The sequence below is a fragment of the Rhinichthys klamathensis genome, unplaced genomic scaffold, assembly GCF_029890125.1.
Source record: "Rhinichthys klamathensis goyatoka isolate OS25496 unplaced genomic scaffold, OSU_Roscu_1.1 h1tg000264l_1, whole genome shotgun sequence".
In the NCBI taxonomy this organism is placed as follows: domain Eukaryota; kingdom Metazoa; phylum Chordata; class Actinopteri; order Cypriniformes; family Leuciscidae; genus Rhinichthys; species Rhinichthys klamathensis.
This window is the reverse complement of record NW_026606785.1, coordinates 553002-569641: the sequence shown is the minus strand read 5'-3', so window position 1 is coordinate 569641 and position 16640 is coordinate 553002. Positions and strand designations below refer to the sequence as shown.

Below are 16640 nucleotides of genomic sequence, written 5' to 3'. Positions count from 1 at the left end.
GGGACCTACCCCACAGTGGTCATAATTTCATCAGATTCTTTGTGATGCTTTTCAGTAGACACAAAACATGGGTTTTTGTTTGCATGCTAGAAGTGAAGGGTAAAAAAGGGATGCCATGTCTCTTCAAATCACCCTAAAAGGCCATCCTTAGACAATAAACTGATTACCATAAACAACAAATGTATTTTTCTAGGGGAATGGCATGAACATGGGATAAATTGTTGTTGTTTGTTAATTTAGCTGGATGGCTTTGAATCAGTGGCCTCAAACTCACTGTCCTGTAGAGTTTAACCACAGCCCCCTGATCCAGCTGATCAAGGTCTTCAGGAGCTCTGGAGACTTACAGGGGAGTTTGAGACCACGATTATTAATATTTATTTGGATGTTTTGATTGTGATAGCAGCTATTCCTGCTGGGCTTATTTTAATGTGTAGCCACCACAATAAACACAGACAAAAGGACTACCATTTTAAAGCTTAGATTTGATTAACTTTCTTATCATCTTCAGATTTATATCATGATTGACTGCAAAAAAGAAAAGTCCATCCATCCATCCATCCATCCATCAGAGAAAACCGGTTGTAATTTGTGCTAATGTTTGTTTTTCCTCACAAAAAGACTTATTACTGTTTATATGATATTACTGTTTTTTCAACTTCTGCATCTTTACCACCCCAGGGTTGATTTTTAATTAAAACAAACAGATAAACAGTTTTAATCTTGTGAATATCACATTAAAACTGTACTGGAAATGTTTAATCAAAAGTGTTAGAGTATTTGTTTACCAAGAGCATGTTTGAGATCGACAGAGACGTGTGACGGGAATTGAAAATATATGTATTGCTTTGTGTTGTTTTATTGTGTGTTGTTTCCAATCAAGCTGTAATAAATCAAGTGTAAAAATACTATATATCTATAGAATACATATTAAAATATATCCATCCATCCATCTAATAGTAGCCTTTGCCCATGATGAAATATGGAAACGATAAAAAGTTTAAATGTAGGCAATTGTGGAAGACGGAGCTATTGATAATAAAAGTGCATTTGAAAACAAAATATAAATGTCATAATACCAATTCCAAAACACACTGGTTTAATATAATGCAATAATATAATACACACATCATAAAATGATCATAATAATGTCAGACGGAGTTGATGTATGGTACCTCTTAACTTCTGTTTATTCAGGAGGGCGAAGTAGCACCAGTCAACCACAGAGATCTGACCTCAATGACTCAGTATAATTGTGTATAATTGTTATTGTGTGGTATCATAGTAATCAATGACCCACACACAGTTTCAGTATACATAACTATATGATTGCATCAAAGTCATTTGTATTAAAAAATATAATGCATCTATGGCAAGCACAGCTATATGGTTCGAGTCTCTGAAATCATGCCCTTATTTCATTAGATGTACGAGACACAAACTGCCTAACTCAAAGCAACAGTTCACTTCGAAATTAACCTTCTGTCATCACTCATGTTGTTTCAAACCTGTATGAGTTTCTTTCTGCTGAACTCAAAAGAAGATATTTTGAAGAATGTAACCAGACTTCCATAGTACGAAAAAAAAAAAAATAGGGGTCTGGTTACATTCTTCAAAGTATCTTCTTTTGAGTTCAGCAGAAAGAAACTCATACAGGTTTGGAACGACACGAGAGAGAGTAAATGATGACAAAAGTGAACTGTTCCTTTAAGAGTGTTAAATTAATATATTTTTTATTAATTAATAGCAGCTTCTATTTGTGCAGACAATTAAGACTTAAAAGCAAATCTAAGACATTATTCTCTTAATTAAAGAGTTCATTAAAGATCCTCATTATATGGGATCAGCCGGATCTTTGGTGTTACGGTCGATATGTGTGAAGCAGCTGTGTGTGTGTGTGTGTGTGATCTACACTTCTCCGCTCAGAGGAGCCACGCTGGCGAGGGCCGGCACCAGACGCTCGTACACCTGGACGCCCCGCAGGAACACCTGCTCGTTCAGGTACTCGTTGTGATCGTGGAGCAGGATGGGGGTGAGGTTCATCGGGGAGAAGCCGATGGCAGGAAGACCCACCTACAAAAACACACAATTCACACTGTCATTCGCTCATACACACCACCAGTCAAAGGTTTGGGATCGTGCGATTTTTATGAAGTCCATTCTGCTCAGCAAGGCTGCATTTATTTGATTGAAAATACAAACAAAAATACATAATTTTATTGTGAAATATGACAATTTCAAATAACTTTTAATATATTTTAAAATGTAATTTATTCCTGTGATCAAAGCTGTATTTCAGCATCATTACTCCAGCCTACAGTGTCACATGATCCTTCAGAAATCACTCTAATATGATGATCTGATGCTCATAAAACATTTATTATTATTATCAATATTGAAAACGGTTGTGTACAATTTTATTTCAGGATTCTTTGATAAATAGAAAGTTGAAAAGAACAGCATTTATTTGAAATAGAATCTTTTGTAACATTGTGAATGTCTTTACTGTCACTTATAATCAATGTAATTCATCCTTGATGAATAAAAATATTGATTTATTTGATTTCTTCCCCCAAAAACAAAATAAAAATTCTTACTGACCCCAAACTTTTGAACGGTAGTGTTTAATGTTACAAAAGCTTCTATTTCAGATAAATACTGTTCTTTTGAACTTTCTATTCATCAAAGAATCCTGAAATAAAAATGTAAATAACTGTTTTCAACATTGTTAATAATGATAAATGTTTCTTGAGCATCAGATCCTCATATTAGAGTGATTTCTGAAGGATCATGTGACACTGAAGACTGGAGTAATGAGTGCTTTGATCACAGGAATAAATTAAACTTTACTATATTTTCACATAGAAAACAGTTGTTTAAAATTGTAATAATATTTCACAATATTAATGTTCTTTTTTGTATTTTTAAACAAATAAATGCAGCCTTGGTGAGCAGAAGAGACTTTGGTCAGGTTCTTCGCTCTCGCAGACAGTAATTCCCTCATATATGCAAGTATATCTGAGATCATGTTATCAGAGTGTGTGTCGGGTTCTTCGCTCTCGCAGACAGTAATTCCCTCATATATGTAAGTATATCTGAGATCATGGTTGTCAGAGAGTGTGTGTCGGGTTCTTCGCTCTCGCAGACAGTAATTCCCTCATATATGTAAGTATATCTGAGATCATGGTTGTCAGAGAGTGTGTGTCGGGTTCTTCGCTCTCGCAGACAGTAATTCCCTCATATATATGTAAGTATATCTGAGATCATGGTTGTCAGAGAGTGTGTGTCGGGTTCTTCGCTCTCGCAGACAGTAATTCCCTCATATATATGTAAGTATATCTGAGATCATGGTTGTCAGAGAGTGTGTGTCGGGTTCTTCGCTCTCGCAGAGAGAAGTGAAATCACTTACTTCCCTCATGAAGCGACTGTCTGTGGCGGCGGGGAAGATTTCCTTCTTCAGAGTCACGTTCCTGTCACGAGACAGACAGAGTCACATACAGTAAACATACACACAAACACACTCATGCTCACGAGCGTCAGTGTGTGTCGCTCACATGGCGGTGCAGGTGGAGCTGAACGCGTGCCACCAGGGGTCGCTCTCCTCCGTCGACGTGAAGTTCTGATCCATGTGTTTCTGAGGAGGAGAAGACAAAAACGGCAGATATGAAGCCAAATCATGTGGACAAACAGCTTTTTTCTTCATTCAATAGTTTTTTTCGATTTGACGTGATAATTTAATTAATTAGTTCTGAGAAAAAATAAAGTGTTAAATGAACGCATTTAACGCAGCCGCCCCAGACCTACATGGGTCACCTGACATCTGATACAGTTGATTGGCTGAACATGAAGCAGGACAATAGCCTATAGAAAGAAGTTATAATGTCCATAAAATGCTAGATATCATGAGTTTTTACAGTATATCATTATATAGTAAAGCAATATCACACAAGTGATGTTTTTGTCACGAATAGCATAGGTGAACCAATGATTCACTGACTCGTTCGTAAAGAGAGCCTTTACTTCAGTACTGAATGCATCAGCTGTTTGAATGAAGAAATAAACGACTTACTAATTTAGACATTTATGACCGCCACCCACGGACAGTTTTAGTTTCTTATTTGGAGTATCATTTCATTAAAATATATATATTTCATTTACCAAGCTACTTTTTGTAGTCTATTTGAGAGTTCCCTATTTAACACAATGATGAGTTTAAATGATCTTTTGGAGCCAAATCTGATGTGCGATAAATTTGCAATTAATTGTACATATTATATGTTATTATAAAATGTGTATATTTTTCTAAATACGTTAAATAAATGAATTATATTAAAATAATGAAAAATACAGTTTCATGGGCATTAAGAAATATTTATGGCCACAACTTCTCGAATCACCAATCAAAGCATCGTGCTTATATTACTATTTCAACTCTTGACAAGGCTTTGTCAAGCCAACGCATTTGATGAGATATTTGTGTGTTCACTGATTTTTTTAATGCAAGTGTATGTAATAACATCATTCTGGCTAATGCCAAAGGTAAATTATCCAACGGTTTTACACGACACGTTTACATGACAACCATGTAATAAAAACTGAAGCGTTTTTCGCGTACAGACGACAACATTGTCAAAGCGATCCCGTGAAAACGACTAAAAGCGCTGTATTATTCCTGCCAGACCAGTAGGTGGCGACGTCACTTTGTAAAGAAACACTATAGACCGAACACGTAATACACATGCGCATGACGTCACCGTTTTCACTAAATCTAGTTTTTGTAATTTAGAGACTTTTTCAGGCCCTCAAAACAATAAATAAACGGCCAGAACGCATACAAAGTTTAGCGTTTTTAGTCGAAACCGGCGGACACGTGAAATAACCGGACGTGCGATCAGGCCGGTTGAATCTGTGTTTCATGTTGCATGTAAAAATAAACCAGACCTGTGCAAAATCATACGTGACGTCTTCACCAGCTTCTCTGCACCAGGCTTTTATCTTCTCTTCAAACTCCTGCAGAATGACCAGAGCTGGACGTGACAATCAGTTCAAAGCAAACCCACTTATACACACACACACACGCCCGCGCGGTCCAGGTACACACCGGCAGGTTCACAGTGGGCGGGATCCTCAAGTCAAAGCTCACGTCCATCTCCGCGGGAACCACGTTATAAGCCACGCCCCCCTTCACCATGGTCATGTTGATGGTGGTGACGTCCCCCAGAGTGAAGCACTCGCTGGTGTTCAGCCTGCAAATCACACACACACGGGTGTATTTCCACATTTCCCAGCTCTCCTGTAAGCATCTGCTGAAAAGCCAACCTGTGAATAAAGCTCACCGCTGTTTCTCTTTCTCTCTGAACTCCAGGAAGGAGTTAATAACTCGCCGCTGTGACACAGCAGAGACACATCCATCACAAACAGTAGCAGGCTGTCACGTCAGCTGTATATTTACAAGCTTGAGGCTTCTCACAATTTTATCGGTCATAAATCCTGCAGATTTCTTAAAAGTACAGATATTTTGTGTAGTTTCTCAGTGGCTATGAGTCCCGGACATGAAACTGCATCCGCAACTGTTACACAATCTGAAAGTGTTTTACGCAGAATATAAAATGACATTTGTTTCCAACACCCATTTGATGCAGATATCACTTATTTTATGCTTATTGATGCTGAAAATCTAGATTTTACTGTATGTTTATGGACAATTTACAGTATGAATTACACCACTGTTGAAAAGTTTGGGGTCTGTAAAGGCGTTCACACCAACTATAATGATAAGCCATTATTATCGTCGTGATTCTGACGATATGGTTTCTCTATAGTTATTGTTATAGCTATGATGTGAACGATTTTTCTATATTTAGAAAGATTTTTTTAACCATATCTTTACCGTTATCAGTATAGCCATCATTATGGGTGTGAACGGGCCGTAAGATTTTAAACATATTTAGAAAGAAGTCTCTTCTGCTCAGCAAGGCTGCATTTATTTGATTACAAATGCGGAACAGTAATATTGCGAAATATTGTTACAATGTAAATCAGCTGTTTTCTATGTGAATATACAGTAAAGTGTAATTTATTCCTGTGATCAAAGCTGTATTTCAGCATCATTACTCCAGTATTCAGTGTCACATGATCCTTCAGAAATCACTCTAATATGAGAATCTGATGATCAAGAAATGTTTATGATTATTAATAATGTTGAAAACAGCTGTGCTGTTGCTTCATATTTTGGAGGAAACAGTGATTCTTTGATGATTCTTTGATAAACAGAAAGGTCAAAAGAACAGCATTTATTTTAAATGCAAATCATTTGTAACAAAGTTTTTCCACTTAAAACATCCTTGCTGAATAAAAGTATTAATTTCTTTCAAGAAAAGTCTTACTGACCCCAAACTTGAACAATAGTATATACACTCACCGGCCACTTTATTAGGTACACCTGTCCAACTGCTCGTTAACACTTAATTTCTAAGCAGCCAATCACATGGCGGCAACTCAGTGCATTTAGGCATGTAGACATGGTCAAGACAATCTCCTGCAGTTTAAAACCGAGCATCAGTATGGGGAAGAAAGGTGATTTGAGTGACTTTGAACGTGGCATGATTGTTGGTGCCAGAAGGGCTGGTCTGAGTATTTCAGAAACTGCTAATCTACTGGGATTTTCACGCACAACCATCTCTAGGGTTTACAGAGAATGGTCCGAAAAAGAAAAAACATCCAGTGAGCGGCAGTTCTGTGGGCGGAAATGCCTTGTTGATGCCAGAGGTCAGAGGAGAATGGCCAGACTGGTTCGAGCTGATAGAAGGGCAACAGTGACTGAAATAACCACTCGTTACAACCGAGGTATGCAGCAAAGCATTTGTGAAGCCACAACACGCACAACCTTGAGGCGGATGGGCTACAACAGCAGAAGACTCCACCGGGTACCACTCATCTCCACTACAAATAGGAAAAAGAGGCTACAATTTGCAAGAGCTCACCAAAATTGAACAGTTGAAGACTGGAAAAATGTTGCCTGGTCTGATGAGTCTCGATTTCTGTTGAGACATTCAGATGGTAGAGTCAGAATTTGGCGTAAACAGAATGAGAACATGGAACCATCATGCCTTGTTACCACTGTGCAGGCTGGTGGTGGTGGTGTAATGGTGTGGGGGATGTTTTCCTGGCACACTTTAGGCCCCTTAGTGCCAATTGGGCATCGTTTAAATGCCACGGCCTACCTGAGCATTGTTTCTGACCATGTCCATCCCTTTATGGCCACCATGTACCCATCCTCTGATGGCTACTTCCACCATGTCACAAAGCTCTAATCATTTCAAATTGGTTTCTTGAACATGACAATGAGTTCACTGTACTAAAATGGCCTCCACAGTCACCAGATCTCAACCCAATAGAGCATCTTTGGGATGTGGTGGAACGGGAGATTCGCATCATGGATGTGCAGCCGACAAATCTGCGGCAACTGTGTGATGCCATCATGTCAATATGGACCAAACTCCCTGAGGAATGCTTCCAGCACCTTGTTGAATCTATGCCACGAAGAATTGAGGCAGTTCTGAAGGCAAAAGGGGGTCCAACCCGTTACTAGCATGGGGTACCTAATAAAGTGGCCGGTGAGTGTATACTGTATATGAAAAGAAAAATATATATAAAAAGAAAAAAAAAACTTTTAAAATCATAGTATATATATATATTTATATATACACATATATATACTATCATTCAAAAGTTTTATTTCTTCTTTTTTTTCATTCTTCTTAAAATGAAAAGAGAAAATTGATGACTGGCATATTTCTTCTCCATTGCACTTGACATGCACTGCAACCCCAGCCTCCAGTGTTTGGTCACATGACACTGAACACACTCACTAGTTTCTCTGCTGCCGTGTTCTCCACAAACCTGGAGCCGTGACCTGGACTTCCTGGACAGCGAACGGTGATCCCTGCAGCACAGAGCGCTGTTTACTGACACACACACACACTTACACACACTTACACACTTACACACACACACTGTGGTTTATGTGATATATGAGGACATTCCATAGGCGTAATGGCTTTTATACTGGACAAACTGTATATTCTCTCCCCCTACACTGCCCCTATCCCTAAACCTGCCCATCACAGGAGACATGCTGCATTTTTACATTTTAAAAAAAACATTGTTTTTTAAGCTATTTGAAATATACTCATGCAATGTCCTCATATATCACGTGTAAGTTGTAATACCAGTGTAATATGCATGTCATTATACACATTTGTGTCCTCAAAATTCACAAAAACAAGAGCACGTTTACTGACACACACACACACTCACAGTCACAGTCTCACACACTCAGCGCATGTTTACTGACACACACACACACAATACTCACACCAGGGATTTCTCTCTCCGTAGAAGACAGTATAAGCATTAGTTGGGTTTGCCAAACCTGTGAACAAATCAAACAGGCAAAAAGTTAATGTTGGTGTGTTCTTGTTGAAATGTAGTTTACACAGATTGAATTGCACACACGGGTACAGTTGTGTGTTTGAATGCACTGTCGTCACTGTGTTTAGAGATGAGCATGAGGTTGTGTCAGAACTAAAACAGTGTAACTGTATATAACCAGTATATAACCAGTTCACCCCTCGCTATATCTACATGTCTGAGTGCCTGCAGGATCTAGAGGACTGCATCCACAGCACTGCTTACCTTCATCAAGGGCAAAACCGATGTTCAACTCCTCAAACGCAGGGTGCTTCACAAACGTCTCCATTCCTTTGTGCCCGCCGACCTCCTCGTCTGTGGAGAACATGGGTTGGAGGGTTAGTGGCTTCTATTGCAGATGCCATGTTTAATGCACATGAGTATGTGAGGGATAGCATACATTCGGGTAGATAAGATTGTGTTGTGTGTGTTTTGGAGTCGATCAACCAATGATGAATTAGTATTACAAACATATGACATGCACTATTAAAAAATAAAAGTTCTTTATTGGCATCTTTGGTTCCATGAAGGAAATATGATACATAAAATCATGAAAGCACCTGTGTATAAAATAATTAAAAAGGGGCGTTAGTTAATCAGAGCACGTCGTGAGGTCTGACCTGGGACAAACATTAAATGGATAGTGCGAGAAAACCTCTTCCCAGAAGCCTTTAGTCTGCGAATCGCTTCAATGTACCTGAGGGAGAAATCAAGACAGAAGCAAACAAATCATTATTCTTTTCAGACATCTAACCGATGAGCACATGTTTCTGACTACATCAGTCCAAAAGCTTTCGGCATCAGATTCGGCACAGACCTCCAGTCAGCTCAGACGCGGCAGGCTTTGTTCTTTAAGTGATCGCCGGATGTGCAGATATGAACACTACTGATATACACTGGCAGAATGCTCTCACTACATCTCAGATTGGTCATGATTTCAACCAAAATGTATCGATCTGTCGTCCGTCTTTCTGTCTAAACGTGCGCTCATATTTATCGGTGTTTCGCACAATTTCAAGGGCGATGATCGGGAATAACAGATTTTGCAACAGGTTCAAGTTGTTCATTGAAGTCGCTGTGTTCACCACGTGAAAGCGTCATACAACGCTACATTCAGGGTTCGTACACCTTTTCCAAGGTCAAATTCAACCACTTTTCAAGGTCCATTTGAAAGCTTTTTCCAGCACGGTACACCACCGTAAATTACATACAAATACATAGTCAAAATTATTATTTTGTGTTTTTAACACATTAAAAGAGATAATGCTATAAACAGCCAAAATTGTGTTTCGTAATAGCAGGAGCATCAGATATTTAAGCAAATCACAAGTTATATTTTTCAAAATGCATCACTGTCTAAGTAGATAATGCCTATGAATAATACTTTTCATTATATTAAATGTCTAAATATTGCTTCCCAGATAATGTGATTTTCAGGCTGTAAAACTGAAGTAATTTCAAGGGCTTAAAAATATGAAGAGACTGGATTTGAACAGAAATATTTTACAGGGCTTGGTTTTGGGACACATTCTTGATATAGACAAGGTTTGAACAAAATCTGAGACAGTGCAACATGTTTTGGCCATGTTCACTGCATATTCCACAAATGAACATGCAATACTAGCTTTACATTATCACACCAAGTGCTCTCAGTCACTAACGGCCCTTTCAGACAGGACGGGGAATGCGCTGCGCTATGAAACCCATTTATTTCAATGGCTTGCGCCGCGCTGGGACGTCCCGTCGCTGCGTCGACCAAAGCGGAGCGCAGCACTGGCGAGCTCGCGCGCACGCCACGGTCAAAGTTAAAAATAGTTCATACCAAAGATAGAAGTCAAAGAAGATAGAAATAAATATGGCCTGTACAATCTTCAAATGTCCAAGTTTACACTACCCTAAACTTTCAGGCAAAGCTTGTAACAAATTTAAGTGGCCTTATTACACGGCTCTGTGGAATACTTGATTCTGATTGGTCAATCGCACCATCCAGCGGTGTGTTATTCCCAGATAACAACTGCTTAAAACAGATAACGCAGGACGTTTTTACGTGGAAGTTTTGCATTTGGTGAGCTGATAAAATATTGAAACTCAGTCGAATCAATATTTTGTGCACAGTTATTTAATTCTGCTATCCAGTATCGTGGACTCGCTCTCTCTCGTTTCACACAAACGCTCTGCTGCCATTTTGCTACTATTGTTTTGTACACTGTTGGATTATAAGATACAAACAAGTACGATTTTAAAACAGTTTAATCTGAAATCAAAATCTCCATAATTATTTACGTAGCTCCGCTCCGCTTCGGGGTCCTCATCACCCTGTCGGGGGTTTACTCTGAGATAACAACCGGCTGGATGTACACTATCCATTACTTATTATTCCCCCTTTCAAAGTCTTGATTTAGTTTTTGGGCTCTACTAGAACTGGTTTTCCAGTTGATTATTTTCCTCATTGTTGCGGCTCCTCTCTTCCCAGTCTGTCAGTAACGCTCTGTTTACTTCCTGTCTCTATGAAGCCCCTCCTTCTGAAAGCACACTGTGCTCTGATTGGTCGGCTGGATCAGTGTGTTGTGAAGTGTGTTTGGGAAATGTCCCGCTCTTACCATTACCGCCAGTTTCAACACACTACTAACTAACTCAACCAGGCCCCGCCCCTTTATTCTGCGTGTTAATGATTTAAATGAGGAATATTGTGACGTGTTCGTTCCCGGAAGAAACTCAAGACGTTTCAGGGAGTTCAGAAACACTGACACTGATATGGAGAAGAACTCCCGCAGGAGGGGCGTTTCATGCTCAAACAGCAACATAACACACTAAAGACAGATGATGAACATGTGAAGAAGCTCTTTAAGTTGGTTTCAAACTCACTGTATCGTGACACTTTTCATATCCTGAGAGCCTCTGCCATAGATGTTGCCCTCCGCATCTTTCACAGCAGCGAACGGGTCATGTTTCCAGTGTTCCTGAAGCACACACACACGGCACATGAGTGAGATGGTCTGACGCGTGCGCTGATGGGTGTGTGTTACAGCCGTACCTCATACACAGGAACAACATCAGTGTGTGAGTTCAGCACCACAGACTTCAGCTCAGGCCTGGTGCCGACCCATGTGATGATGGCCACGACCCGACCGGGACACACCTGAGAGAGCCAGAGAGGGGTGCATGACGAGAACACGATGAAGGAGGGCACACAGATCCAGCAGGAGCATATCAGTCGACTTCTTTCACATGAATCATTACCTCCACCTTCTTCATGGGTAAGCCGAGCTCGCCTGCCACCCGCTCCAGGAATCTCAAAGCACCATCTGACAATGATCCACGACAGGGACAACGTTTACTTTACAGGATGCTCAGCAACTTCTCATTCGTGATAATAACCAAAGGTTGAGCTTCATTTAATCATTATCCATCACTTTCAGAGACTACGTTATTAACTTATCATCTTCTAATCACATTCGTCAGTAAAATATTGCACCAAGAACAAAACAAGTGTTTTTAATTCTGCTCTCATGCTGTGAAAAACACATTACACTACGGTCATATCTACGGTTGTTCTGCCCATTTTTGCGGGTGAAATCCAGTCATTTCAATAGGAATCCATGAGAATGGGAATTTCACGTCAGGACAGGTTAAAGACGGTTGGGTAAATGTGCACCAAATTACTAGGTAACACTTTAGTTTAGGGTCCACTTCTCACTCTTAACTAGCTGCTTATTAGCATGCATATTACTGGGATATTGGCTGTTTATTAGCACTTATAAAGCACATATTAATGCCTTATTCTGCATGATCATATTCAACATCCCTTAATCCACCCGATACCTAAACTTAACAACTACCTTACTAACTATTACTATTAATAAGAGTTTATTGAGGGAAAAGTCATAGTTAATAGTAAAAATTGGACCGTAATCTAAAGTGGGACCCATTACAACTTAATATGCACGACTAAATATTTAACAGTTACATTTTGACTAAATTTAATAATAGAGCAATGTAAAAACAAAATATTTACAAAAGCCGCAGTAGCTGGAATTAAATAGCTAAATAAAAAAAATCAAGTAATATTCATTAACTACATGTTCTTACTATAGGGCTTGGCTTAGAGTTAGTTGTTTAATTATGCAAAATGTACTGTTATTACTATAGTGCATGTGATGTGTTCTACGTTACCTTAAAATAAATGTAAAATAATACATTTTACAGTTGACTGTATTAGTTTTTACAATTAATAAGTGGGAATATACTGGTGTCGAGTTACATTCAAGCTATTTTAAGGCAAACTAATTTTTTTTTAAGGAAAAATCTTTTAAATTTGTCATTTTGCTGATCAAAACGAGTTTTAAGGGAGACAATCATTGACTACAGAGGGACTTTAAATGATTAACATGTCACAAAGATACGTTATATTTCATCTGACAAAACGCGGGGCTTTGTTGCTCATGTCGTCCCAAACCCATGTGCCTTTCTTTCTTCTGTGGAACAAAAAAGATATTTTGAGAATTGCCTGTTTTCTTTGTGTGTGTTTTATCCATACAATGGAAGTCGATGGGTACCAAAACTGCTTGGTCACCAACATAGTTCAATATCTACAACATTGTTTGAATATCTTCTTTTGTGTATGTTTCCATAGAGGGAAAAACAATCCAGCAGGTTTGGAATGACATTAGAAAGATGACATACTTTCATTATTTGCTGAACTCTTCCTTTAAGACTCTTCTGTATTTCAGCATAACAAACAATTTCGGTTACACACACACACACACAAGTCAGTGAATACCCAACTGCTAGTTTATAAATATCCAGCACTTTGAGAGCGAGGGCAGAGATCAACTAATGCACTTTGGATGGATGTCATTAGTAATGCGTTACGACACCCTTCAAGCCAAAGCGTCCTGTCTTAAAGCTAGTTATGTGCCTACTAGACACCATTTACAGGGTCAACACGAACTCCTGGGCAAAGGTTAACTGTAGTCATAAACCTAGATGGTGAAACACTATTAATCTCCGGTTTATTTTTAGGAGCAAGTGAGAAGGAGTCTGCTCAGGTACCGTAGTCGGGCTCGGGGTGGACGGTCCTCAGCCGCAGGTACTCTCTGAACAGGGTCACTGAGGGGTCTTCTGTCCCGGGCCCGTCCCGGACTCCTCCGCCTCCATTCGGTCCATCTTTATCAGGCAACATCCCGCTCCACTGGGCTGCAGGACCAGACCGCTTATTATTAACGTTCACACACATGTTCAGGTCATATTTCACCCCACAAATCAAAAGTACTGAAAGAAAATGAAGCCTGTTGAAGGCCCGTGTTTCTAACATTATATTCACGACTCCGCTGATGATACTCCACTGTTCAACGGTTTGGGGTCAGTAAGGTTTGTTTGTGTGAAACCAATTAATACTTTTATTTAGCAAAAGACACATTAAATTGACCAAAAGATGCAGTAAAGAGATTTATAATGTAGGCTAACTAAATGTTTGTATTTCTGAAAAAAAGTATCAGTTTCCACAAAAATATATATCTTAAATATACGTTTTAAATTACTATTTTTAATTGTAATAATATTTCACAAAATTACAGTTTTTACTGTTTCTGATCAAATAAATGCTGCAATATTTTAAAAACATTAAAAAATCTTACCAACCTCAAACTTTTGAACGAGTGAACATTACTTATTACACTATATTAAATTAAATGTATTATAATAGAAATTCTCACGGTCACAATGCTTTTGGATTTGTGTGTAATTCTTCCCATTATTCTCAAAGGCGATTCATTAGATTCCTGTTACTGTAATGAAATTAGGGATGCACCGATATGAACATTTTGGCCGATAACCGATAATTCTTAATATTTGAAAGCCGATAACCGATATATTTGCCGATAAATAAATTTTTGGTAACACTTTATTTTACAGTGTCCTTGTTACATATGTTACATGTACTTACCATAGTAATAACAGTAAATTATGCATAATTACATGCAACTAACCCTCAACCAAACCCTAATCCTACCGTAATCCTATAGTAAGTACATGTAGTTGCTTAATATTACTCCGTACTTAAATATATAATTACACTGTAACAATGACACCTTAAAATAAATTGTAACCAAATTTGTATATCATTTTTGAGAGACTGATTACAAAAACAAAAGTCTCACCATTAAAATCCATGACCCAAGCACACAATTGCATATAATATCTCATTATAATTTTATGCAGCATGTATGACAGCACGTTGCACTTAACTGTATTTTCTTTTTTGAAGTGATTTCAATTAAATTTCAAGCAATTCAAAACTATCATGTTGAACAGTGCACATCTGAAGTGTCTTAACTGGAGGAAATAATCCATTATTTATCGGCTTTAATATATCGGCTAGATTTTCTTATAGGTCCGATAACGATAACATTAAAAATGAACATATGATGCATTCCTAAATGAAATTAAAATCAACACAAATATTACCTTGAATAAATTATTCACACTTTAAGCGGACCTATTATGCCCCCTTTTTTTTTTACAAGATTTAATATAAGTTTCAGGTTCCCCAAAATATGTCTGTGAAGTTTCAGCTCAAAATATCCCAAGATAGTTTATTATACCATGTTGTAAATGGAAGGAAGATTTTAATTTTTTTAATTTTTGAGAGGAAGGAAAAACATGCTGTTTTTGTGGATGTATCTTTAAATGCAAATTAGTTTTCCAGAAGAGGGCGGGGCCTTTACAGCTCGTGCCTCGGATACTCTGCCAAAAACTGTTTGGTTTTGATAATTATCTCGGTAACACTTTACAATAAGGTTCATTAGTTAACTAAATTAGTTAGCATGATCTAATAAGGAACTGCACTTATACAGCTTTATAAATCTTTGTTAATGTTAATGTCAACATTTACTAATACTTGATTAAAATCGTGTTAATGTGAGGGCGGAGTCTATGCTAATCCGTCAGCAGTCGTGGGCGGGGCCAGTACAACGTGACGTCACAAAAGCTACAATCTGCAAACAGCTTTTTCTGAGACACTGCTTATGATTTATGGGAATTAAAAATAGGATTGGGTTGATTTTTTACCATTGTAGGGTGGTTGTGTTCCAACACACACTTATGTTCAAACACCATGTAAAAGTGAATTTTGCATAAGGTCCCCTTTAAAATATGCATTTAATATTTTCACAGTACAGTAAATAGGACGCAGACATGTTCTTGGCAGGTTTTATGAGATTCACTCAACTTCCATATTTACACCACGCATTTTAAACAGTTTCAGATATTCATGTTATACACTCAATACAAATAATAATTAAGCAGATGTTTTTATTCAAACTGTCGCACTGGATTCAAAAGCAAAGCCGTGATGACGTTGTTGTGTTAAACATAACGTTTACTCTCTTTTAATAACAACGTCACGAGACGTGTAACTGTTAAACTAATACAGTAAACACAAGTGTCAAAACAAGAGAGCAGCAAAAGAGCTCGTTATCACTGCGCAACAAAGGCAGCCTGTTTCAAACCAGAGTCAGACACGCATTACTATTGACTGTCGTGTGTTTAATAATAAATCTATACATCGACTCACCTGCTTTAGCTCGAGCTCGCAGTTGATTTGTGTCTTAATCAGTGAAGAACAGCTTCACAGAGTCTGTCTTCTTCCGTAACAGATAAGTTATATCTGAAGGTAACTTCTGACTTACCTTTGCTCCAGGGTCCTCGGCTGAACTCGGGTCTTTACTTGTTATTATTCTCGATCATGACAAATAAGAGGGTCAGAGTCCAGCGTGATGACGTCGGACTACATATACGTCACGTTACGTTGCTGTATGAACGCGCACGCGCACGTCGCAGGCTAGCGTTTTGGTGTTCAGTTGAGTACTGAGTAGACGCACAGTATTTCTCTTTCTGATCAAAATGAAATTCCCATGCATATTCTCTCACAAGGATTAAAAAACACCAATATCCTGATAAAACACCAAGCTCAGAGATAAATCACAACAACTTCCCCTAAGAACCACACACTATTTTAAGGTTTTTGTTATACAATTACTCTGCTTGCAAAGTTGCAAGTATTGTTCTTTCTATTGAAAGTTTGATTATGTTATGTAAAAAAAAAAAAATCACGAATTTGTTTCATAGGTTAGATCAGTGATTTTGGACCACAGCACTGCACAGGGTATGTC

The 16640-nt window shown here is 38.3% G+C and overlaps 1 protein-coding gene across 2 annotated transcripts; it reads right to left on the bottom strand.

The window, feature by feature from the left end:
- Positions 1–1743: 1743 nt before the first annotated feature.
- On the bottom strand, positions 1744–16251 carry LOC130101981 (aminoacylase-1-like). 2 transcript variants are annotated; one of them, XM_056267863.1, is made up of 15 exons: positions 16158–16251; positions 13522–13665; positions 11710–11774; positions 11504–11608; positions 11335–11429; positions 9090–9166; positions 8695–8784; positions 8375–8431; positions 7869–7942; positions 5334–5383; positions 5099–5243; positions 4939–5007; positions 3552–3631; positions 3407–3467; positions 1744–2070 (listed from the first exon to the last, which is right to left on the bottom strand). In XM_056267863.1, the coding sequence occupies exons 2-15, from the start codon at positions 13649–13651 to the stop codon at positions 1906–1908; spliced, it is 1263 nt and encodes a 420-aa protein (XP_056123838.1). In that variant the 5' UTR covers positions 13652–13665; positions 16158–16251; the 3' UTR covers positions 1744–1905. The 2 variants fall into 2 exon arrangements, with proteins under 2 accessions (XP_056123838.1, XP_056123839.1); XM_056267864.1 differs by having other exon boundaries at positions 16043–16175.
- Between the last annotated feature and the right edge of the window lie 389 nt (positions 16252–16640).